Raw genomic sequence first — 24,856 nt, 5'->3', positions numbered from 1 at the left:
CAAGGAAAGGGGTGGCAGACAGGAGTGCCTGGCGTGCTCTGGTCCATGGGAACACGAAGTGTTGGACATGACTAAACGCCTAAATAACAAGGAAAGGGGTGGCAGACAGGAGTGCCTGGCGTTCTCTGGTCCATGGGAACACGAAGTGTTGGACATGACTAAACGCCTAAATAACAAGGAAAGGAGTGGCAGACAGGAGTGCCTGGCGTTCTCTGGTCCATGGGAACACGAAGTGTTGGACATGACTAAACGCCTAAATAACAAGGAAAGGGGTGACAGACAGGAGTGCCTGGCATGCTCTGGTCCATGGGGTCACGAAGAGTTGGACACGACTAAACAACCACAACAAGGAAAGGGGTGGCAGACAGGAGTGCCTGGCGTGCTCTGGTCCATGGGAACACGAAGTGTTGGACATGACTAAACGCCTAAATAACAAGGAAAGGGGTGGCAGACAGGAGTGCCTGGCATGCTCTGGTCCATGGGGTCACGAAGAGTTGGACACGACTAAACAACCACAACAAGGAAAGGGGTGGCAGACAGGAGTGCCTGGCGTGCTCTGGTCCATGGGAACACGAAGTGTTGGACATGACTAAACGCCTAAATAACAAGGAAAGGGGTGGCAGACAGGAGTGCCTGGCATGCTCTGGTCCATGGGGTCACGAAGAGTTGGACACGACTAAACAACCACAACAAGGAAAGGGGTGGCAGACAGGAGTGCCTGGCGTTCTCTGGTCCATGGGAACACGAAGTGTTGGACATGACTAAACGCCTAAATAACAAGGAAAGGGGTGGCAGACAGGAGTGCCTGGCATGCTCTGGTCCATGGGGTCACGAAGAGTTGGACACGACTAAACAACCACAACAAGGAAAGGGGTGGCAGACAGGAGTGCCTGGCGTGCTCTGGTCCATGGGGTCACGAAGAGTTGGACACGACTAAACAACCACAACAAGGAAAGGAGTGGAAGACAGGAGTGCCTGGTGTGCTCTGGTCCATGGGGTCACGAAGAGTTGGACATAACTAAACAATAACAAAGGAAAGGAGGGCCTGCTCCAACAGTGCCCTCAGCATTTTGCCCACTGATGGTTCCTTCAGGAGCCAATTATTACAGACTTCCTGGCCTGGGGTACTCTTCTGCCTTCCCTTAGGCACATAGGTCTTTAAGTAGCCCCAGAGAAGGGAAGAAAGGCTTAAATGCCAAATACCTGCTAGCTTTGAATACAAACAGGAAGGAGAAGCCAGATTTAAATATAATTTTCATCAAATTTGGCAAAGGGAGGGAGAAACCAGACAGACTGTGAACTGCACATCAACATATCCTTCAGTGTTAACCTCACTGAATAATGGAGGGGAAGCACGTTTTCATGTCTATTCTAGTTGTATATAATCCTAGGGAGGACCTGGTTTTGCTTGTTGAGACATGGGACAGGGACACCCAGCCCACTCCTACATATGTTTATTCAGAAGTCAGTCCCACTGTGTTTAGTGAACTTATTCTCAAGTAAATGTGGATATGATTGCAGCTTTAGTGAGTGAGGTTTTACTGCTTTAATAATTATCATAAAGATTATATTTATAACATAAATGTTGCATATTGGTTAGAATATTGGGTGAGGACTGGGGAGATTCAGGCTCAAATCCCTGCTCAGCCATGAACCTCACAGGGTGACCTTTTGCCAGTCATTCTGCTCTCTCAGCCTCACAGGGTTGTGGTGAAGTAAAATGGAGTTGGGGGGGAGAACTGTGTATGACAGTTAAGCTCCTTGGATGAAAAGAGGGGGATAATTTTAATAATAAATAGATGCAATTAGGTATGCTAAATGTTTGTTTTCTTTTAAATTATTTTATATGTCTTGGCTCCGCCTTAATTAAATATATATATAATTTTTTATATCATTGCTGAAACTTGCATGCATCCCTGTATTCTGCTGTTCTTTTCATCTTTCCATTAATCCTAACTAGGCAGGTTATTCAGCTGTTAGTGCACAAAATTCAGGGTAAACAATGCAGTGCTTAACTTAATCCTTTCTCTCCTTTTCATACGGCTTTTATACCATAAATTTTGATTAATGTATAGTCACTGTTCAACCTCTGAAGCAAACAGCTCAGTTTTTATCACGTTTACTTGGATTTGAGACCCATTATAATTATTTCTCTAACATACTTAAATATATCAACATTTCAAACAGAATATTCCAGCACTCTCTCTTATTAAAATAATGTGATACACGTGCTGCAGTTGTTAAAAATAGTAAGCCAGCTATCAGAAGATACAGCAGGAAACTGTTGAGATACTAAATGTATCTTAGCATAATCTCTTAATTGTAGTCTATGATATCAATTAGAGCCTGAATATATATTAATTTGTGGTTTGGAGGATGTTTTATATTATTGGTATTTAAGCCAAAAGAAAGCTGAACTTCATGTACAGCTGCAATCCAAGCATGTTTAGAATTATTACTTCCCATTATTGCCAGGATAGGCGCATTTTAGCAAATATATATTTCTTAAAGTGAGTCAATCAGCCCATTAAAATTCACTGTCATAAACACATGTTGCAATAAACTGAGCAATAAAGAAGCATCCTGCTAGAATGGGGATTTAGAAAGGATTGATTTCATTTGTTTGAATGATGAATGACAATATATATTAAGCCTGTAAGAACTTGACTGATTCCTGGTAGAAACAGTTTAGCCTTAGTAGGTGATTTGCTACCAGAAGAGCTCTGCTAAATACAGTAAGATGTTTATAAATATGATACAACATTGGCAGCTAAAAAATATTTGTTGCCATGTTAAAATGCTCCCGCTGCCCCAGCGATACTTCCTCTGCCATTGTCCCCTTTGCTTGCTTGCCCTATCTCTTTTTATATTGAAGGTATATCTGTTCTGATGTCCAAGTAGGTCTGTGCTGGCAGAGGACCGATGTCCCCTCTGGCTGCCACTGCCTTTCTAACATTGCAGAGGCTCTGGAGGATCATTTTAGGCCTTAAAAACCTGAATTCTGCAACCCATCAACACCCTTCTGGATATTTAACTTCTGCATGAATGTGCCAGTATGTTAATAGTCTTTCAAATTAGATGCAAAACATGCTGGGGGGGGGGGAAAGATAGATGACACTTCTGGGATAACAGTGGCTGACGTTTGGTCTGGGATAGCTTCTGTAGCTGGCTGGCTAATAACCAAACTTCTCTGATGATAGGGAATGTTCATAAACTGTCAAAACTTGTGAGGTTAAGTAGGCAGGAAGTTCTGGGAACAGTGAGAAACTAGGGGACCACAGCTCATACAGACTGTAAAGACAATAGGATGAATAGGGTGGTGGTCTCAACAAGGGAACATGTGACAAAAGGTAGGCTAGGGAGAACTGAGAGGTGAGGGGGATATGAATATTAATTTGACACAATCAGTCAAATCCTTGGTATAAAACTCTTACGGGTGTTTACATGTGATCTAAACTGCTACTGGTTGGTTTCAATCAGCAATCAATTGTATTTCAGCCACTCTTCGTTTGACTTCAGCAGGCTCAAGACATCCTTGGGGACAGAAGCAGGCACTTCTATTTTAAACAGACACACACCAAAAGCTTTTTGCTATGAACAGATTAAGCCATGCACAGCTAAATACTTAATGAGACTTGTGAGGGCTGCATTAAACTTGATCTCCCGGCCCTTATGACCCCAACAGATGGTGGTTCTGGTAGACCAATGGAAAGTTGCAGAGCTTCATACACCCACCAGCATAAACATACAGATGTTTATTTGATGCAATACTCTTGATAAAAATACACTTGACTCCTGGAAGACAAACCTGATCAGACTTAAGTGTACACTTGCCAGCGTTTCTTCAAAGTCCTGAAACAATACAGATTCTCACCGGTATCTTTCAATGTTGATTCTTTTCTGTGTTTGTGTTATGTTTAATGTTGTGGTACCTGAATAGAGAGATGTGAAAATTGCATATAAACACAGATATACATAAATTTTCACAAACCACTCTATCTGTCTCTTATCTATCTTCATTCGGGTACCACAACAGTAAACATAATATTGACCCAATAGCCTAGTCCAGAAATAACCTTTTTTTAACCTCTGTCCCTGGTGGTTGAACAATGCCCTGTATCGAGTTACTTCTAGGAAAAGAGGTAGGATTAGGTTTCGGTGTTGATCCTCGGCTCAGGTTAAACCCTATATATACACCTGAGCAACAACACTTCGGTAGCTTAAGCAGCACACGGAGACGGGAGCTGTTTTTCCTTTTAGAACTATTCGCGGAGTGTTAAAGAAAAGCGACTACTTTTCCCAGCAAGCTCTGCGGAAGAAAGTCCCGGCCTGGGCTGCTAACCGAGGCTATATAAGCCCCTCGGGCGGCGCGGGTTTCAGACATTTGCCGGTGGCTGTCGTGGTTGCGAAGCCGGCGGTGGCTCTTTTCCTGACGCTGCAGCGCGCCCTCGTTGTTCCCGTTTATTCTCCCTTAGAACGAGCTCCTTTCCGATGAGGCCAAACGAGGCGTCCGAGGCGCCGGCGCGCCTGGAGGAGCTGAAGCGCCGGGCGGCCGAGTGCGTCGAGGCGTCGTCGGAGCGGCTGGCCGAGCTGAGCCGTGAGATCTGGAGCCGGCCGGAGCTGGCTTACGAGGAGCGCCAGGCTCACGACGCCCTCGCCCGCTTCTTCGCCGGCCTGGCCTCGGGGTCCTCGCCAGCCGGCGCTTGGCTGGTGCAGCGCAGCTACAAGCTGGAGACGGCCTTGCGGGCGGACTGGCAGTGGGGCGGCGAGGGAGACGCCGCGGGGGCTGCTCCTGCCGCCGCCATCGAGGACGGGCAGAAGGCGCCCCTCCGGCTGGGCTTCTTGTGCGAGTACGACGCCCTGCCGGGCATCGGCCACGCCTGCGGCCACAACCTCATCGCCGAAGTGGGCGCCGGCGCCGCGCTGGGCCTGAAGGGCGCCCTAGAGAGCCTCCGCCCGAGCGGAGCCGCCGACGGACTGTCCCGCCACGTCCCCGCCGTCAAGGTGCAGGGTGGGTGGGAGAGGGAGAGAAGCTGCGCCCCGCATATCCTGCCTTCAGCCCACAACCTTTCCGAGCCCCCTCTTTTTCTTTCCTTTTTTGGGGGGTGGGCTCGCTGGGACGCTGCTGTAGTTCTCACCATGCCCCTTCTTTGCGTCTTGTTTTCGCAAAGTGCCCTAGAAAGATCTCTGGAGGTGTATATGCAAGTTGTAAACTTATGGGTAAAGAAAGAAAGACCCTCCCGTAAAGAGAGTGCCGCATCCCGGGATGCTTTGGTTTTTGCTGCACTTCCTGACCCACATGTCACCTTTGCTTTCAGGTCACCGTGTTGGGCACCCCTGCTGAAGAAGACGGAGGAGGCAAAATCGACTTGATCAAAGCCGGAGCTTTCGATGGTCTGGACGTTGTTTTCATGGCCCATCCGTCCCAAGAAGATGCAGCGTATTTGCCCGACGTAGCAGAACATGAGTGAGTAAACTGGAATGGGAGGCATTGTTTACTTGGCCATTGTAACAAGCCTTTCACTTTTGATCCACTTTTGAGTTACTCGTTTGGCTTTCCAAAGGGCACTTGGAACAATTTATGTAACGTTCTGCTGCTGTTTCTAATAAACCGCTAATGAGCACGTGGTGCTTGTGTGGTGCTGCCAAGCGAAACAAGTTTCTCCTTCAATTAACTTGTATTACGTGAGGTTTGAGTTTTTATACCATAACCGTTAATTCATTATCCTAAAGGGCCCCAGTAAGAAAGGAATGCTGGGTGGCATTATGAAACAGCTGCCAAGGCCTCTTGTGCCAAGGGTCCCATTCTTTCTCACTATGCTGTCCAGAAAAAGCTCACCCACAATTCTCCTACGTACTTTCCCTCTTAGCTGTTCACTGGGGAAAGTTGGGGTGATGCGTGAGGAAGATATGAGGACCTCCAAAGCCAACCTGCTCCCAGTAACCAGTCCTTCGGTATGGGTGATGGAGTCCATGCACAGAACACAGGTCCATTGGTCTAGCTAGCTCGTCTTGCACGACCTGAAGATGCAGGGGATTGAACCTGCAACTTCCTGAATGCAAAGCAAATGCTGTGCCACTGAGTTACTTCCCATCCTCCTTAAGCTATTTCCTACCCAATGATCTGCCAGCAAGTTTTAGTTCCAGAACTGCTACTCTCTACATGTTTTTTACTCCCCTGGTTGTTGGGAGGAGCGGGCAGATAGAGCCTCCATCTAGATTTGGTCCTAAGATCTTCAGTTATTGACCTTATTCTGTATATATTTACAATTATATGCACATTCTGAGTAAAGTACTGCCTGCAAAATTATGTCACTTTGTAGTGAATTACAGCAGGGCTTCATTTTCAGGGACTTTTACTTATTTGAAACATATCTTCTTTATTCAACATCATCTTATTCAAGTTGCCTAATGAGCTTCTGTTTTGTTTTGTTTTTAAATCAGTTGGACCAGTAGCTAGGTAACCCTAACAATGATTTTTTAATTTAGTTCAAGGTATAAATTTCATTTCCTGATGTGTGATAGCGTTCACGAAACTGCCAACTTTATTGGAATAGGAGATGCTGCAGTTTAACAAACACCCTTCCACCCACAATTTGTTTTATTGTTTATACACATTTGTTAATATATTTGGACGGAACCATTATTCGGACTAGAGAGGGTGCTGGGTGTTTTTGAAGTCATTCTGTTCAGTTGGAAGCAATTCTGGTTATACAGTCTTGCTTCATGTGATTATTAAAGGAGTTTGTTTCAGCTGATCTCATTACCAAACATCTCCAGAAATTAGATCTGGTGTTTGCCTGCAATGTAGACCTAAATGTCTTGTGACTCAAAGCTGTACAGTTGAGTGTTAAAAACTATTATATTTCCTTTCACATTTCTGCAAAGATGACCACACATAGGCATATTAAGAACAAGTAGAACTGATGTTCAGCTGTATACAATTTAGATTGTATATAGATTTGAATACAGTGGTACCTCTGGTTATGAACTTAATTCTTTCCGGAGGTCCGCTCTCAACTTGAAACCGTTCTTAACCTGAGGTGTGCTTTCACTAATGGGGCCTCCTGCGCGCCTCTGGAGCGCGATTTCTGCTCACATCCCGGGGCAAAGTTTGCAACCAGGAGCACTTACTTCCAAGATAGCAGAGCTTGTAACCCAAAGCATTCGCAAGGAGGACGGTTTGTAACCAGAGGTGTTACTGTACATTGTACTTTTCTTAAAAGTTTCTGGCAGTTAACACACCAACCCAGAAATGCAGAGTGCCCCATTCCTCTTGGTATTCTGTTTTTTGACTGCCTTTCTGCCATAGTGAAGTTCACACCCAGGGTATATGATGGCTATGTTGACATCTCAGTAGCCTTCCGTATCAGGAAAGCAGTGGTGCGTTGCAGATATTGCAATGACAAACAAGTTATATTTGTCAAAAAAAAATTCCTTTGCAAAAGTCGTTTCACCCCAAATTGGTTTTTTTTTAATAGAAAGGCTCATCTTAAGCCACTCAGGGCACCTTTTGTGACTGAAGAGCAGGATAAAAATGCTATAAATAAATAAAAGGTGTGGCTTCATTTCACCACCTAGCTCTCATTGGTTCAGTAGTAAATATTACAAGCTTCAAGTGCCTTTCCTCATCATTGTTAGAGATGGCTTTCCATTTTTGAAGCGAGCTGACCAGCACAGATGATTTCTTGTGACTAGAGGTAGAAGAACACTTCCTCACTTCTTTTGAAAACCACACAACATCTTTATAGAGACTAAGATGAGATTCCTTCCCCCCCTCGACCCCCAGTATGTGTGGAAGGGATGTTATCCCTTCATAGAAATTTAGTACAGTTTTTTCAGTTTTGTCTTGACTTAATCTTCCTTTGTTCTTCATATTGAACAGAATGGGCACAAAATCTAATGCCAGAAGCTATGAACTTTATAATTAATCGTGGTCTCATGTAACAGATTATTTTAGATCAGTACTAATTCTAATGTTTTCACGTCTTCTTCTGCAGGTGATTCATCAAGTAAAAACACAGCCCTTTGAATTGTCTCCATTTGTAGAACATAATCTTTTTTCCCCTCCCTGGATGCAGTACACCTGATGCTTGATCCTCTACTCCTGCACAGTAATAGCAGGATTAGCGGGAAGGGAGGTGGTGGACATCAGTATATGAAAACTAACTGAAAACAGAGCTCTGTTTGAAAATGTGTACTTTCAGATGCTTTTTGTATTCTTAGCTTCCATATCCCTCCACATACCAAAACAACTAGTAGGAAAGTTCTACGCATTTACTTCTTAAAATTGCCATTGTAGTAATATTTTTGATACATGGGGCAGTATTGAACTTACAGTACAGTACTGAATTCTTGCTTAGAAGTTCAGAGCTCATTTGAGATTTACAAGAGAGAACTGTACAGAGCAAGTTTTTGAATGCTACTCACTTTAGGAATTTATACCCCACCTTTCACATCCATCTCAAAGTGGCTAACACAATTTTTAAAACGTAGCAGCAAATAAAATTGAGTCAGAAAATAACGCTTAAAGCAGTGATCCAATTAAAAGGGTGGTGTGTATCATAACAGGCCACCAAATGCCATTAGCATTCCAAGCAGACAGAAGAGATTTGCCTAAATTGTAATGATGAAGGAACAGTTGAGAGTTACAGCACTGAAAAGGCACTTCTCCCACTAGTCACTCACCTAACTTCAGGACGCAGAGAGAGAGGCCTTTGACAAATGGATTCTAAAACTAAGAACTAAGATGGATTCTATCCTAGTTCTTGAGCCAGGCCACCTTAAGTATTTTTACCCAGTTTTCTGTTGAAAAGGCTTCCAGAGCAGATGACATAAGATCAGTAACAAGATGACCTGCTCACAGGCATGCAGTCTGAAAGACAGTGATATTCAGTGATAGTCATAATATGCTGTAGACCCACTGGCAGCAATGGATTTTAGCCCGTTTTAATGGGTCTGGTTTAAGTATGGCTTAGTTGGATATCACTCACAGCACAGAAGGGAAAAGAGGAGGCATAGAGAGGGAAGAGGAAAACAAGCAAACTCTGCTACCAATTTTTGCCAGTACATCATACCTCGGTGAGAGGAGCTGTAGGATTTCATGATTAGCATTTCTATGTTCAACAGCAGTGTTAAATCAACATTTCCAGCAGCTCTCAGTAGACTGATAGTATAGATCTTTTAACTATATATATGCACAAGGATGGAAGAGCACTGGCATTCTGAGCTTAACAACAGTATTCCCTATGATTCAGTTGGGACAGAAGTATGATTCTCTTGTTTCTCTTATTTATAGCATTTATGCTGCTTCTCTATCCTACTTTATATAACTTATGCTGCTGAACTCCATAGCCTGGCATGACCCTAAAAGGCTGGGCTGTCTTCGGCTATAGCTTTATAGGTTGCACCTAGCATGTATTGCTGGGGTTATGTTTGGGTCATGTTGGAAGTGGATAGTGCTGATACACAGCATATCCGCATTTAACAATGTTTTTATAACACTTGATTCTAGGAAAACCTCAGCAACAAATATTCTGAACTCTGGAAAACTGTTTGCTGAATTCTTCATAGTTTTTGGTTGGGAAATGTGTCAAGTTTGTCTTCACACAGGACAATGCAAACTGCTGTCTTTACCTTTGGCTTTTGTGTTTGTCCTAACCTTTTCGTTATAATTTCTGTCAAGTTTTATTAAACACATATCACTGTATTTTTGAACAAAGTCTGCACAGTCTCCAAACTTGGCTGCAGCCAAAGAAGAATAGGTTTGCAACAGAATCACACACACACTCTAGATGATAAATCACGCTTTGAAAATGAAGCCATGTAAGCAAAAGCCTGTGCAAGGGTCCTGTGTAATGCGGGACGTTTGGGATTGGTTGCTCACAGTTCATAGTGTGCTTAATACCTATTTCTAATTAATGATTTTTATTACTAAGCCTCAGGTAGTCATCTTACCTAAGTGTAACTCAAGTTTCCTAAGGTCAGAATAAAGTCATCAGATGTATATATTTAGACTCTTGAGTAGTTGCAATTTGTTGCAGCTGGTTTCATATCTTTATAGATCTCTTAAGATCTTAGGAAGAATATGATATATGCCATAATATGATAGATAACCAGTGTGGTATTGTGGTTAGAGTGCCAAATCTTCACTTGGCTGTGAAGCTCACCAACTCAGCATAACCTATCACTCAGGGTTGTTGTGAGGGTCATCTGGAGAGAGAAACACCTACATCCCTTTGAGCTCATTGGAGGACAGGTGGGATATAAATGTGGTAAATAAATAAATAAATAAATAAATACAAGAGGACACTTACTAATCTTTTGATCCCAGCAGGTTTTATAGACCAAAGTTATAACGGTGCTAGTTCCTTGAACTCTAAATTTTTCATGCTAATTTTTTAACATTGCTTTTCAAAATTCAGATCTTACATAGTTGTGATTAAATTTTAATTTAGGATTATGTTGATTTGAACACAGTTCTTTTTCATGAAAATAAACAAGGCAAGGTTTTTAAATGTGTCAGGGATACTGCAATCTGTATAATGCAATTCAGTGGCAGAGCTGGCCGTCATCTGATCTTTTTAAATTTAGAATTTAGAAAATGCAGTGGTGGTGTTTGTTTGTTTGTTTGTTTGTTTTAAAGGTAGAAAACACTGCAGCGTTATTCAATATTAATAGTAAAGCATCTGTTGTGTTCTGTAAATTCTTTCATCCTGACAAACCAAATGGTTCTGGCTAAGGCAGCTCAGAATGCATGGAGCTCCTCCATTGAGAATGGTTCCCCCCATTCAGTGGATGAACCATGTATAAATAAATATTTATGTGTACTTCCTTCTCATGAAATGCTTGAATTGTTCTCCATTTGGAAAGGATCTCTGGATGAGGACAACTGTGTTGGGTATTGTAATTGAGGGGAGGTGGTGAACTGAGTTGTCAGGAAATCTCACACCAGTTGATTGTAGTTTGTTATTTGCTTCACGCCTTTTGAAAATGTCTGTTTTCTTAGTTGATTTGTTAAGATATTTCTCTACCAGACACAATTTATTTCTGTCTAATATACTAATATTCTTTATTTTCACAGAAATTAGTTCTTGTCTTGTATGTACCTATTTCAGTACAAGTGGTCCATATAAATGTCAGACTTGGTTTTGTGATGACAAAGATCAGCTTTGAGTATCAAAGCTCTGTATTGAATACCTCCTACTCTCAAAACATGTTGGTCTGTTTTTCCAGCAATTATCTTTATAGAGGATTGAGGTTTTTTTAAAAAAATCAAACCCCTATATTATAGCATAGACCTTTATCTCATTAGAACTTAAGCTCGTTGAATGAATCCAAGGGGATATTTTTCCTTTCAAAAAGTGTTTAAAAACCAGTGATGGCTTTTATTTCCTAGTGTGACTGTGAAATACTATGGAAAAGCTTCTCATGCTGCTGCTTACCCTTGGGAAGGAGTAAATGCATTAGATGCTGCTGTTCTTGCATACAACAATCTGTCAGTTTTAAGACAGCAAATGAAACCAACATGGAGAGTTCATGGTGAGATGTTCATTAAATCTTATGTCCAGCAAGTAATACTTCAGGCACTGTTTTATAATGTATCTGGCATGTTAACATTAAAATGAAAATGGCTGTTCATGTGTTTAGTTTTCTGATAAATGTTCAATCTGTTGGTAAAGTTGAAAGTTCTTTAAGAGCTATACAACTTTGGTACGGATATGTTCACTTAATAGACTTTGGTCATGTTTTCCCAGAACAATATGTCAGGGTTGTTTGCTTAAGAAACCATATTGTGTGAGCTGCATGCTGGTGTATGCAGCCCATAGGTAATTGAACCCATATAGCAAGATGTCTGAAGTTTGGATTGTGATTTGTTTCACCCTAACAAGCTATGTTTACTTAGTTTGTTGTTGGCAAATTCTCGCTTGTTAGGGAGAACAAACCATGAACCCAAGTTTAGATGTTGTTCTAAGCTGATTTTATCTGCTCATACCAGGGGTGGTGAGAGCAGTCAGGCTCCATGTATGGTTTAATTAGCCAAGGTTAATGAATGTTCATCAGATGGTGATTGATGTTAAGGTTGAGTATTATGATGGCTAACACCTGCAATAATGTGTATTGTAACAGCGAGTCTTCACACATTTGTTTCCCCCCAAATGTGGGTTATCATACCCTGGCAGTTGGTGCAGCTCTCTATTTCCTTCCATCTTTTTTATGCTTTGGGGGGATGCTTATAGGATCTGCCCCTCACCCTTAGTCAGAGGTTAGAACGCATGCTGTGCTAGGCTTGTGTCATCCAGATGTGTAAAGCATACGAGTTACATACTTATAAGTGTCTGTAACACAAGCTCTGCAGTTCATGCAACTGATACATTTATTAGTGGAGTCCTGGAAGAGGTGATGGTTATATAATTGAATTCTCAAATAGTGTTCTAGTTTAGCTTTTCTATTAAGTGCTAGTTAACTATATATAGGGATTATTGTGAGGACGAGGCACAGTTTTGTAAGCTGCAAGGCTGAAGTGCTATGGTCCACACTTGAGTTTTAGCATGTAGTCTACTGTTTGTCTATACCTGACCATAATAATATGGGTCTAACTGTAGAAGGATTTCTAGTTTATACAACGTCGTTTAAAGATATGTGGCAACTAATCTAGACAGCTAACCAAAGGGATCAAATTAGCCATAAACACTTGCAATTCATTAACTTGACTGAAGTTAGTTAATAGTGAAAAGGTTTGGTTTGCATCTGCATGGTAAAGTAACTATTGTTCTAAAAGCCCAATAGGCCCATCAGGCAGTTTTGACCAATCCACAGCTACCTATCCTACACCTCTGGTCCTACCCATGAGGTCAGGTGTGAGGCAGGTAAAGTTGCACCTGGGCCACAGAGGAGATTGGAGGCACTGCTGATGTGTGTTGGGCTGACACTTTGAAACCCTGACTGTCAGCTGATTATCAGGCCTTCAAAGCATAGCCCCAACAATCAGCTTTGATCAGCTTCTCTCAGGAGTTCCCCATTGGATACCTCTCCACCTTATTGGATAAGTTCTCATCCAGAAGCACCCATATGAGTTATGTTGCTGTTTGATTTCCAAAGCGTTAATACCTTCCAGATAGAATTGTGGGTCACTGTTGTAGTACTTCTGAATACTGCATAAAAAATATTCTCAGTGGAAGATTCCCCCTCACCCCATATAAACTAAAATGTAAAAGGTTTTGAGCAACTTGTCATCCATAATACTTTCAATTTAAAGTAACATGGTCTTTCTGACTTGTTACTTTTTCTCGTCTTTGTTTCCTCCCATCAAATTTCTGCCCTTGTTAATGTTTATCTGTACTAGAGCTATCAAATAAGAATAGCAAATTGAAAAGAGTGAGGCAAAGTTCATCTCTTAGTGATGATAAGAAAGGAATGGTATGTCTTGCATTCCCGATTTGTTTTTTTTTTTTTGTGATATTCCCTTCATAGCACTTAGTTGCTGGTTAAACTGGTTGGAGTAGCTCTACTGCTTCTTAACTTTCCCCCCCCCCCCCCATAGGCAAGGTTACCTTGCTGGTCAACATTTATTTTTTTATGTAGTCATGAAAGCTAATAGTAATTAGTTTTCTTTGCACAAAACCATTAAATTATTTAAAGCATTTGTGGCCCAGGCCGCACGGCAAGTGATTTGCTGCTTTTCAAGTGACAATTTTCCATTAAAATACTCTTAGCATGTGCATGGTTTAAATCTTACACATTTTTGTATGATGGGCTTCTTGCTCTTGTGAGCATTGGTACCTTATTGAGGCCAAATTGGATTATACCACCAATATCAGAAAAACACTGCACTGCCCTGTCTACATCTTCCCAGCTAGTTTGTGCAGAAACACATGAGAATGGGATTATACCAGCAGTGTACCACTTTGTTTTTCTATAGCCTGTTTATCAACCATATATAAAGATAGCATCTCAAAAGTCTTGTACATATTGAAGCTTAGTCAAAGTGTGCATATTGATGCCACAGCATGGTGCAAGCATGGGCTTGCTCTTTAGAATAATACTTAGAATAATACATTTTGGGATAACCTGTGCTTGTAGGAACTTTGTTGAATCTTAGTGGAAGCAAAGACAACAACTAATTTTGCTATACATGGATGGCATTCTCAGGAGCTCTCTTGAGTATTGCCTCTCACCTGTGAGCCAGCCAGTTTTTGCTTAAAGTTAAACCTTTCTGTTTCTGTACACTCACTTTGATTTGCTTCATATAGCTGTTGCATAATGTAAAAGTGATTCTTGGAGCAGGGAAGCTTGCCAGTTTTATGTACATGGCCTAATAAAATTTAGATGGTTTATAAATATTAGATGCAGCTTTCAGTTTTGCTGCCGATGTTCAGTTACTGTAGTGTAGCAGATGGATTCTGGCAAGTGATTTGAATAGCCCAAGACAACTAAAGAACTATTCAGGTAAGCAACTATTCCAGGTATATTGAAGAAACCTAAAAACAACTTACTGCCTAAAAATTGCCATAGATTGCAAGCGCATTAGGTCTGGGCACCACCGAGTTATAACAATATTGTAGCAATTCAAACTGTCTTAAAACAGAGAGCCTGTTCTTGCTGGAGTCATTCAGAACTCAGTCAAACAATATTCTATTCATGCAAGACTTTTAAGATGGAAATGTATCATATCCCTTTATTCTTGTTTGAAATTCCCAATTGACAGTAGATTCATTTGCCTGGGCAAAATTTCATACATGCATATATATCAGATCAAGAGTTAATTATCATACTTGGAGTAGATTGATTGAAATCAATGGATTTCAATGGGTCTATTGAGTATGATGAACGTCAGCCTATTGTGTGTTAGATCTGGGCCAACAGGAAAGCAAACAAACGACACACTTGCTTTTGATACAGAACCTTCTCTTCTCTGATCTAAAACCTGTTTCTACCATTTGATGACGCTGCACCTTGATAGCGCTCTAGTCGCTTTGTAACAAAATTTGAAGAAGGAAAGTGTATATATGGGCAGACAAAGGGTGACACTGTTTATATTATCCAGGGTGGAAAAGATGGTGTTCTGGAATTTTGTTCCCCTTACCTATTTCAAATGCTTGCACAAAAAAAGCTCCTTAAAATGGATACTGTTTAAGAGTTTGAAATATTTTCATTTCTTATTCCTTTCTCTTGGTCAGCTCATGGGCAGCTGGTGATGTATAACCCACTACTTAAGTATTCTTCCACCATGCACTATGTGGAAGAAAAAAGGCAGAAAAAAGATGTTAGGAGGTATACTGTTCAAAACTGATGCCTAACTTGGTTAAGCAAAGTTTAATTATGCCACAAAAACATGTTAAATTGTTCAGCTTTAATTTATACTTTAGTCTTTTCTCCAGAGGTTAGAATATGAAAGGGATGTTTTTACGCCTTGACTTCTGGTCTAGTAAATATATTCAGCCTCTGTGTTACTGCTCCCTTAATCCCCCTTGTTCCAATGCCATCTAGTTTTATTTCATCCTGAAAGAGAACAGATGAATAACTGAGAAGAACGTGAATGCAAATCTTTGTGGGTTTTTTATTGAAATCAAATAAAATTTCAAGACAAAAGTTTTTTTTCCCTTAAAGAAAGCAAGAAAATCTGTTTTTGTTCCCACATCTGCTGGAGAGTTGGCTCAGGTGCAGAAACTAGTGTGGCTTTCCTGTTTTAGCCAGAAGCCTCAGAAACCTACTATTCAAAGTTCTGATTTCAGTAACACAGTTCTTCCTTCTTTTAGGTATAATAAAGAATGGAGGTGTGAAACCTAATATCATCCCTTCTTATGCTGAATTAGAATTTTACTTGCGTGCTCCTTCGTTAAAAGAACTCTCCATCCTGACAGAAAAAGCAGAGAACTGCTTTAAATCTGCAGCCCTGGCCACAGGGTGTGAAGTAAGGTTCATAAAGATTTATTTTGCTTTTAAGTGACAATGTGAGCTGACTAATAATGATAATATTATTATTATTTGTTCCCCACCTGTCTGACTGTTGCCTCAGCCACTCTCTGGATGACTTCTTGGCCAAACCACCCAGGACCTGTTGAGTGATTTTAGTTGAAAGAAGCATAACATCTACATGTCAGCCTACCCTCTGACAGTTTCCCCCTATAGTTGTGGCTCCAAGCAGGCTAGATTGGGGTGATTAGGCCTGTCAAGATGTTTGAAATGGTCTGGTCACTTCTGTCTTTCTCTCATTACAGTGCTTGGAGAAAAAGTTTCAGCTCAGTGCTGCAGTGGGAATGAATGTGTTTCCATATGTATGTGTGTGTGTGTGTGTAAGTGGTGGTCTGTGTGTGGTGAGAGCAGGGTGTGCTTGGCCATGACCACAACTGGCATGTGGCCCTCAGAGGATTGGCCTCAACCCTCAGGCTGAAAAGGTTTATCCATCTCTGAACTAAAACCCTGATCCCGTTGAACTAACATCTCAGCATAGCTGATATTTTGGACTCAACTTTGTCAAGTCTTGGTTCTCAAAAGTGCAAACATACCCAAGTAAGAGCGACCTTTCACATGCTTTTAAATACACAAGGACTCAGCATTGGGCTGTTTTTCTTTTCTTTTCTTTTTTAAAAAAGCTTCCTTTCTCACTGAACAGTTTCTAAGTACTTTTCCTTCTTTGGTATTTTCTTTAAATCATAAAAGTAGTGAGGAGCCAGAGGGGATTAACCCTGCTTCTAAAGGTTCTACTTCAAAGTAATTTCCAACTGGAGCTCACTTCCATATTCAGTTGGAACTCCCTTCCAAGAATTTACACAATCTTGGCTCTGTTTTTTTTCCATTTGGCATCTTTGGAGCAGACATTCCACATTTCTAATTTATCCTGTTTTGCAAGAAGCTTGCAGTTGTCTAAGGGCAGGAAGCAGAAAATTGCTTGCTTGTTCTAGGAGATAATGCCACATTCATGCTTCGTATAAATAGGATGTGAAATGCCGAAGAAAGCTAATTAGTTCCTAAAAGTGTAATCCTTTGCATGTTTACTTTGAAGTCAGCCACACTGTGAATTGCAGCTTGTTCTCAGGTAAGTATGTTTCAGATTTCAGCCTAACACTAAGTCCTATGCATTTTTGAGAGTAAGCCCCTTTGAGTTCAGTGGGACTGACCTCTGAGTAAGACAAATAGGATTGAGTTGGAGGCCCTTTGGTTTAGACTTTATCTGGTATTTTTGTGTCAAAGCAAATGAATATTTTTCTTCTCTAGATGGAATTAAAAGGTGGTGCAAATGATTACTACAACGTACTCCCTAACAAGAGCCTGGAAAAAGCTTACATTGAGAATGGGAAGAAACTTGGCATGGAGTTCATCCCAGAAGATAACTTGACTGGGCTGTCAGGTAATAAATAATAAAACATCCACGTGTTTACATTCATCAGGTTGGCTTTTACTCCTTTTCTATGCATTTCTGGTTGGTTGGTTTGTTTTACTAGAAAATACATTTATAAATCTTTTAAGAATTTCCCAACAATTGGGAAGTCTGATCAGTTTTTATATTTTAGAGTATCAGAACATGTATCGCTAGGTGAATGCAGAAACAAATTTGAAGGAAATTTGAATTTGGTAAGGGAAAATGTAATGGGGCTGTTCTGAAACTTCAATCACACACTTAAATTCATCTTCTTTAAAGCATGGTAACCAGCACATGTTCAGAAGAACCTGCTAAAAATGTCTACCTTTTTACCATATACTTATTTTCTTGTAATACTCTTAGCATTTTGTTCAACTTGATCTATGAAGTAAGGACAGGTTGAGTTAAATGGGCAGTAAACAGTGCTGCTGTGGTTTTGCCATTCCATGGTATTTGTTTTTCACCATAAACCAATATAGGATGTAGAATTGAAAGGCAGTGGATGCCCTACTGTCCATCAGCATGCAAGGGATAGGGTTGGTAGTCTCTAAGTTAAACTACCGTAGATGGGCAGCTGCAATTTGGTGATTTGTCTTATAAGCCCAGTCGCCTAATATGTTGGGCAGCAACAGGGGGCATGCTCAGCTCCGCACCGCCCATACCCAGTGTATAAGACGACCCCCGACTTTGGAGAAGATTTTCTGGGGTTCAAAAGCCGCCTTGTACACCGGAATCTACGGTATTATTTCAGGACTGCTTGATCTTGATACTGCAGAAAGGAAAAACCCAGTTTATGTGCATGCTATTTACGTATATCACTTTTTCTCCAGAACTGTCTTTCCCCCTCCTTTAAGAGTGATGCCTTTTTCCATTTCTGTGAGGAATTGTTGAACTGTTATTTAAGAAAACTAAATTCTCTCAACCAAAACCTCCATTCTGCTGTTGGAATCATTTCTGCATTCTGTTTATTTTACCTTGGCAAAGTGAAACATTTATGTTTGGGAGCTCCCTAATGTACTTGAAAAATGCATTGTGAAATTGGCCTGGTTCAGCATCTTATCATTTATCAACTTTCATTGCTAATCCCAAAATATTTATTTTACACCTAAAAAACCCCCACAACCTGTTGCCTTTGTCTGTGTTATGTGCTCTTTTCTCTGTCATACTTTCTCATGCCGCGGGACAGGGGCTGAGTCTCCTGCACAGATTTTTTTTTCATTTCACTGCGTTTCCAGTGCCTTTGGTTACCTCCATATCACTGTCTTTGTCCAATTCTACAGTTTTGCAGTCAATAAATAAATAACTTTGTGATCCTGACATTTGGAACAGTATAATAATGCAAAATGAACAAATGTGCCTAGTTGCACTGTTCCAATTGTGAGCTGCTTTCTTTGTATGAGATCTGAATTATTATATTGCTGCAGAGCATGCAGAGCTGAGCAGTACTTACATATATTCCTTTTGGTAGCCTGATCTGATACATTTAAAACTACCTTTTCCTAGGTTCTACTGATTTTGGGAATGTTACCTTTGTGGTTCCTGGGATTCATCCTTATTTTTATATTGGGTCTGATGCACTAAACCATACCGAGCAGTACACAACAGCTGCAGGTTAGTGAGTTTTATTTGTGTGTGTGTGTATTCCTCCGTGGACATCCGTGTACTGTGTTCCTAGGAATAGTCAGTAATAAATATTTGTTTATTTGCAAAAATTCTAAGTTGTCCTTTACCATATGGTCCCTGAGTGGGTTATAATAATATAATATACTATACAATAATAAGATAAAATTGCAATGACAAATAAAACTGTTCTAGCCAGCACTTCAGTGGTTAAAGTCAGTCAAATTTTCAGAGGTTGTTTGCTCACACTTCTCTTGAAGTCTGTGCTACACTATTCCAAAAGTCTTGGCTTTTTTTATTGCAGCTGAAGTAACTGGAAATCTTGATGCCTTGCTAGCTGACTAACACTAGCAAGAGCAAGCCCAGGTCTCTCAATGTGCTGCTGACTTAAATCAATCTTTATAGAGTTTTTGTTGTTGTTGTTTTTTAATAAGCTAACCTAACCTCCTGGTGGTCAGGTGCAGATAACTTGTTGAAATCTCTTATGCAGATATGCATCTTAAGATCCAGTGATACTCCTACTATGAGAAGTATGTTTGTGGCAGAAATTATGAGAGGGTAGTGAAGAAACTCTATAAATGTCCACATTTGGAACTTTGATTTATTCACAAGAAGCAATAACTTCAGGCTTACAATGAGCCTGAATTTCTTCTATGAAACACATATATATGCTAGATGCACTGAAATTGAAAGATGTGCATTTTAATGCAGGAAAAGAAAACATAAAGCTACTTGGGAGAAGACAGTATCTTTTTATTCCCAGGGTAATTCAAATTGAATTGTTTTGGAAGGGGAAATGGCCTTTACAAAGCCCTTCAGTTATGGTATAGCTATACAGTAAATCCCTTCAGTCTTGAATGTGCTGCCTAGCTCTTGGTAAGACCTGCTCCTGTGGCCCTTTCTGAAGGCAGCAGACCAGCTTAAGTTAACTTCAAAAATGGTGGGTTGTTTCTCTTTGATCCAGCAGGCGCTTCTGTTCACAATGAGGAGGGAATTGGCTTTGCCAGTCCCTCCCTCCCAATGCAGCCCCCTACCACCACCTCTTTACTGATCCCTTCTTTTCTCATTTGTGGATTTAATTCTTCCTAGGGTCGGAAGAAGCTCAGTTCTATGCCTTGCGAACGGCGAAAGCTTTGGCAATGACTGCTTTGGATGTTATTTTCAAGCCAGATCTGCTGGAAAAAGTCAGAGAAGACTTCAGACTGGTGAAACTCAAAGAGGAAGGTTACTTGAATATCCCTGAAAATGGAAAGGTGTCTGGTCTTGGTATCGGAGCAGCATGTGCATCACGTTGAAATAGTACAGCATATTACAAATCTAAACACGAAAGAACGTCAAGATTTTTTCCCCTTGGAATTCTAGGAAATGTTTAATAGCTGGAAAGATGCTTGATATTTTAAGTGGTGCAACTAAGCGACCTCAGAGTACTTTTAAAATATTGCTATTGTCTGATATCATGTAGTGGTCTTAATTTGGCAGACAAAATGAGTGATTTCTCTGCAGTGATTGAAAATGTGCTGAATATTGCAGCTTTGCATACTTTTGGAAAAACTTTTTAAATGCTATTTACTCTGGTTGGAAAGGAATGTTGAGTTGTCTTCATAGCAGCTGTTCTCTTGCCAAGGAATAGTGAGAGGTGTTGCATGTTTAGCTTATTGTATGCAGAACCAAATGCAATCCACCAGGACAGGCTTAATATGCTTCATAAATCTATATGTATTTGAACTGAAGATACCAAAGGTTAGGTGGTGGTTGTTCAAGATGTGCCTAGACTTTCACATTAGAATGGTTTTTCACTCAGTATCTCACCGTCTTTGGTATCTCAACACTTGAACATACCACACTTTCCTCTTTTGGCCATCTAAATTTTTTTAGAAGGACTATCCTTGTAATCACTTGATGTTTATAGGTGGGCTCCTGACCTCTTGTTCTGCACAATTTCCAAACGCTGTGTATCCTTTAGTAGTTTTGTGCATAGTATAGAATTATACAGCATACAGATACACCAGAAGAAAATAACTTGTATGAAAATGAGTGTCCAGGAATAAGTTTTAAAATGAAACCCAAAACTGAGTTTCTTGTGAAAGTCTTCCTATTTGACGCAAATTAAGCAATCACATTGAAGGAGAAGTTAAAACAGTAGGTAGGCGGTTTGTTTGTTTTTAAGGGTACTGTACAGAATCAAAGAAATACTTGTGCAAACCTGGTACATGAACCCTGCTTTACTGTCTTATTTATGCATAGCTGCATTTTGAAAATGAATGGCTCCAGTCCATTAATGTAGCTGCTGTACAAAGTAGATTGGTAGAACTTGTTATGTTTCACATTCATTTTCCTTTCTGAAATAGAATTGTCTATAATTTTGTCAGTTTCGCCACCATTTACTCCCCAGGACCCAAGATGTGTAGATTGATGACAGAGATGAGTTGAGGAAAGGGGTGATGAATCCTATGGATGTTCAAGTTGATACCCAAGTATTTTGGGTGAGCCTCAAATGCATTTGCAAAGGCTAAATGTTGCCATTGTGAGTTGGGTCAGCAGTAGTGGACTATTTGGGGGCTTGTATGTTGTCTTTCGAGGCAGAGAAAATAGATGGGCTTTTTTCTTCTGCGGAACAAGCAAAAGATGGTGAGAATGTGAATTCTTGGGGCCTTTGGCAGGTAAAAGGTACTTCTCCTGCAGGGGAGGAATGTGATCCTGTATGGGTTGTCTCTGCCCCTCTCTCCACTGGCTCTAAACTTTTTTAGAGAATATACCTGGGGCAGGGACAATCTCCTATCTCCGTTTCCTGCCAACTCCACTGCAGATCATCAGTCAGCTGCCCAAGGTATGGCAAAAGAGAAGTGGCAGGAACTCTTGGAAGGGATTTTCCATTGTTCTTTGTTCTACTCCTACTCCTACTGGAGTAGCTGGACCTGACAAATTCAGAGGCATTTTAGACAACTCATAAGTACTAACTTGTGTGGTGTAGTGGTTAAGAGCGGTAGACTCATAATCTGGGGAACCGGGTTCGTGTCTCCGCTCCTCCACATGCAGCTGCTGGGTGACCTTGGGCCAGTCACACTTCTCTGAAGTCTCTTAGCCTTACGCACCTCCCAGAGTGTTTGTTGTGGGGGAGGAAGGGAAAGGAGAATGTTAGCCGCTTTGAGACTCCTGAAGGAGAGTGAAAGGCGGGATATCAAATCCAAACTCTTCCTCCTCTTCTAACTAGGCTGTCTAGATTATTCTTTGCCTATGCTAAGATCAGCTGTCTTCTAATCAAGCTGGTCTTTGTATTTGGCATATATTAATCTACACACCAAAATTGACTTGAAGTACAATCCTTTGCATGTCTATGCAGAAGTGACTCCTATTCAGTTTAATGGGGTTTACTCCCAGGAAAATGCTGCAGGATTGTAACCATAATTATGTAACACACCACTGCCTAAGCTGCATTAGTGGTATCATAGCGCACCACTGCCTGTTACTTAAACTAATAGTAGATAAACATATCTTATGCTGAAAGAAAACACTAATTTCCTGTCCTCTTAAGCATAATGTGAAATTTCCTTTGTAAGTGTTGTAGGGAGCAAACTCTGCACAGAATTTTGTATTCTAGAACAATATAAATGCTGTCTTTATGCCCGCTTGTTTGCCTAAACAATATTCTGTTTGAGGGTCAAATACTTCCATTATTATGTTATTATTTATTCTTTTTGTCTTGCCTTTCTTCTCAATTTTTACCTGTCAGTTGGTTCAGTAAAAAAGGCTATTCACATTTTGCTGAGTTACAAAAGCTCTACTGGTTTAAATGAATATACGGCATTATTTTTATTCATAAACAGAAAGAATTGCAGCAAGTTTAGCAGAGCTTAAGGTATATGCATTTCTGACTGAAGCGCACACATGCTCAAATGCACAAATCGATCTAGGGAGAAACAGAGATGTATATTTTGTACATCACCTGTAGAAACTGTTCTGAAGACAACTTTTTGAGCTGCACATTTGAATGTTGGAATGTTTTGCAGCAAATTAACATCCATTAGCAAGCACTGGAAGATCATGTTAGGAAATTATTAACCACAGCACTTATTTTTTCCCACCACCACCAATGCTGTAAGAAGAGAAGCGGTTTTCTTTTTACCAGCATACAGCTGTTTCCCCAAATGTTGCACTGTCCTAACTTGCTAGGGAACAGAAATCATACACAGCTGAATCATGGGCTAGTTAGTAGGCATAGCAAATTTTAATATGCATAACTGTATCAAACTTATGCTTCAATACTTTGATCCTGTTAAGAGTTGGGTCAACTTCAGAAGAAAATATTAATCTTACCATGCTGTATTTAGTATTTCAGCTTCTTTCATCCAGTTAAACACAGTTTTTGCAATAACTCTTCACCTTTTCAGAAGAGGGAGAAAGGCTCTGGAAGGTTGTTTTTCCCTCTAGTAAGCAAGGGCAAGTCGTCCTCAGTGGGATTTGGAGCTGATCAGTACTTGCACTGAAAGGATCAGTGTCTCTTAAGATTCTTGTTATGTCTCCTCATTCAACTGTGTAAGCTTTGCTTCTGAAAACATTAGTACCAAAGGTGAACTCGATATTTTATTGAGCTCAGGGTTATTTCTGCTCCAACCATATAGCTGTGCAAGTTGCTGCCTAAGCAGGATGTGAGCAAGATACATTGACTGGAGAATGCTGCATATTTCTGATAGTCTTTTAAAAACCTGGCAAAGACTCCTGTTACAGCTTCACAACTTGCTAAAATTGCAAACTCAAAAAGGTTGGATCCAGGAGTGCCACTTGACATGAACAGACTGGAACTAACCCAAAGGTTGCAAGACCCATTGGTCTTGGATTGTTGCTCTGAGTGTTCTGTAATGAAAACTTGCTTAGGTGGCAACCGCTGAACAGTGTCATGGGCATTATTTCAATATTTTGCTTACTATTCCAAACTTGATTCCTTAGCAGAGGCCTCCTTTGCAAGGAGATTTTGGCTGAGACTTTTAGTGGTAGAAGCCATCCCAACCATACTGTATTCCTTATCTGAACATGAAAGAAAAGAGGGAAATTGATTTATTGTGAATTCCTGTGTTTCTTGCATGGTTTTTAATATCACAGTTTTAATTTGTTTTTTTTTAAATATATGCATAAATGTTATTTGACAGATCAAACAGGTGGAATCTTGCTACTATCATGGGAGAGTACAATTTACCTTTTTTCTGTTTACAAAGCACAATCCAGTGAGAAAAAACAATCAAGCTGTAGGCCACATGGATTGCGCAGCAGTTGCTTTAAAGCTCAAGTGTCAGGAAAAGATCTAGTCTAAGCATAAGGCTACCTGGGTTTCCGGCCAGGCCCATGATCATTGATAGTTGTTCTTCATAGCCCTCCGGGGGCTGCGAGGAAGTTCAGGCAGGGGAAGGAGAGGATTTATGCAATTGTATTAAATTATAGTAATTTGGTTTGATTTGTAATAATCTGGAAAATAATAACAATAATAAGATAAACATAAGGCTACCTGGAACCATTTATGCAGCCGCACACTCATATTAAAAGGGTCTTCTTGAATGTGAGGCTATCCATGCACAGCATTAGCATGCCATGCCAGCAACCAATGATCAGAGAGGAAGTGCTTTGCATAGGCCTCTTGCACGGATCATTGCTGCATGGAGCACCTGTAGGGATATACGATTTCCATGTGACCATGTGGCATGTTGAAATTGTGGGTTAGAGACTGTATCTGAGGTGGTTGAACTTTATGTCTTTTCTTTGTAAGATCAGACGGGTTGGTGTTTGATTTCTTTTGTGTGCGGGTGAGTTGCTAAGGCAGTAAGTCCCATTGGTTTATAATTTCAGAACGCCTTGTCCAGTAACGTTAGTTTTGTTAGTACGCCA

At 40.7% G+C, this 24,856-nt stretch overlaps 1 protein-coding gene and 1 long non-coding RNA gene across 2 annotated transcripts in view; both read left to right on the top strand.

The window, feature by feature from the left end:
- The window catches only part of LOC309529142, a 598,034-nt gene extending 574,739 nt beyond the window's left edge, over window positions 1-23,295 (top strand). The window contains exon 2 of the long non-coding RNA XR_014218087.1: window positions 22,153-23,295. This is a non-coding gene — a long non-coding RNA (uncharacterized lncRNA). The remainder of the gene's footprint in view (window positions 1-22,152) is intronic.
- PM20D2 (peptidase M20 domain containing 2) lies at window positions 3,899-23,295 on the top strand. Its single transcript, XM_082216910.1, has 7 exons — window positions 3,899-5,004; window positions 5,319-5,467; window positions 11,399-11,541; window positions 15,759-15,913; window positions 17,218-17,350; window positions 18,866-18,973; window positions 20,072-23,295. The coding sequence occupies exons 1-7, from the start codon at window positions 4,492-4,494 to the stop codon at window positions 20,275-20,277; spliced, it is 1,407 nt and encodes a 468-aa protein (XP_082073036.1). The 5' UTR covers window positions 3,899-4,491; the 3' UTR covers window positions 20,278-23,295.
- Window positions 23,296-24,856: the final 1,561 nt, after the last annotated feature.

Source organism: Podarcis vaucheri, assembly GCF_965113315.1.
Source record: "Podarcis vaucheri genome assembly, chromosome: 3".
Lineage (NCBI taxonomy): Eukaryota > Metazoa > Chordata > Lepidosauria > Squamata > Lacertidae > Podarcis > Podarcis vaucheri.
The sequence above is the reverse complement of the archived record's forward strand: the minus strand, read 5'-3'. Positions and strand labels throughout refer to the sequence as shown.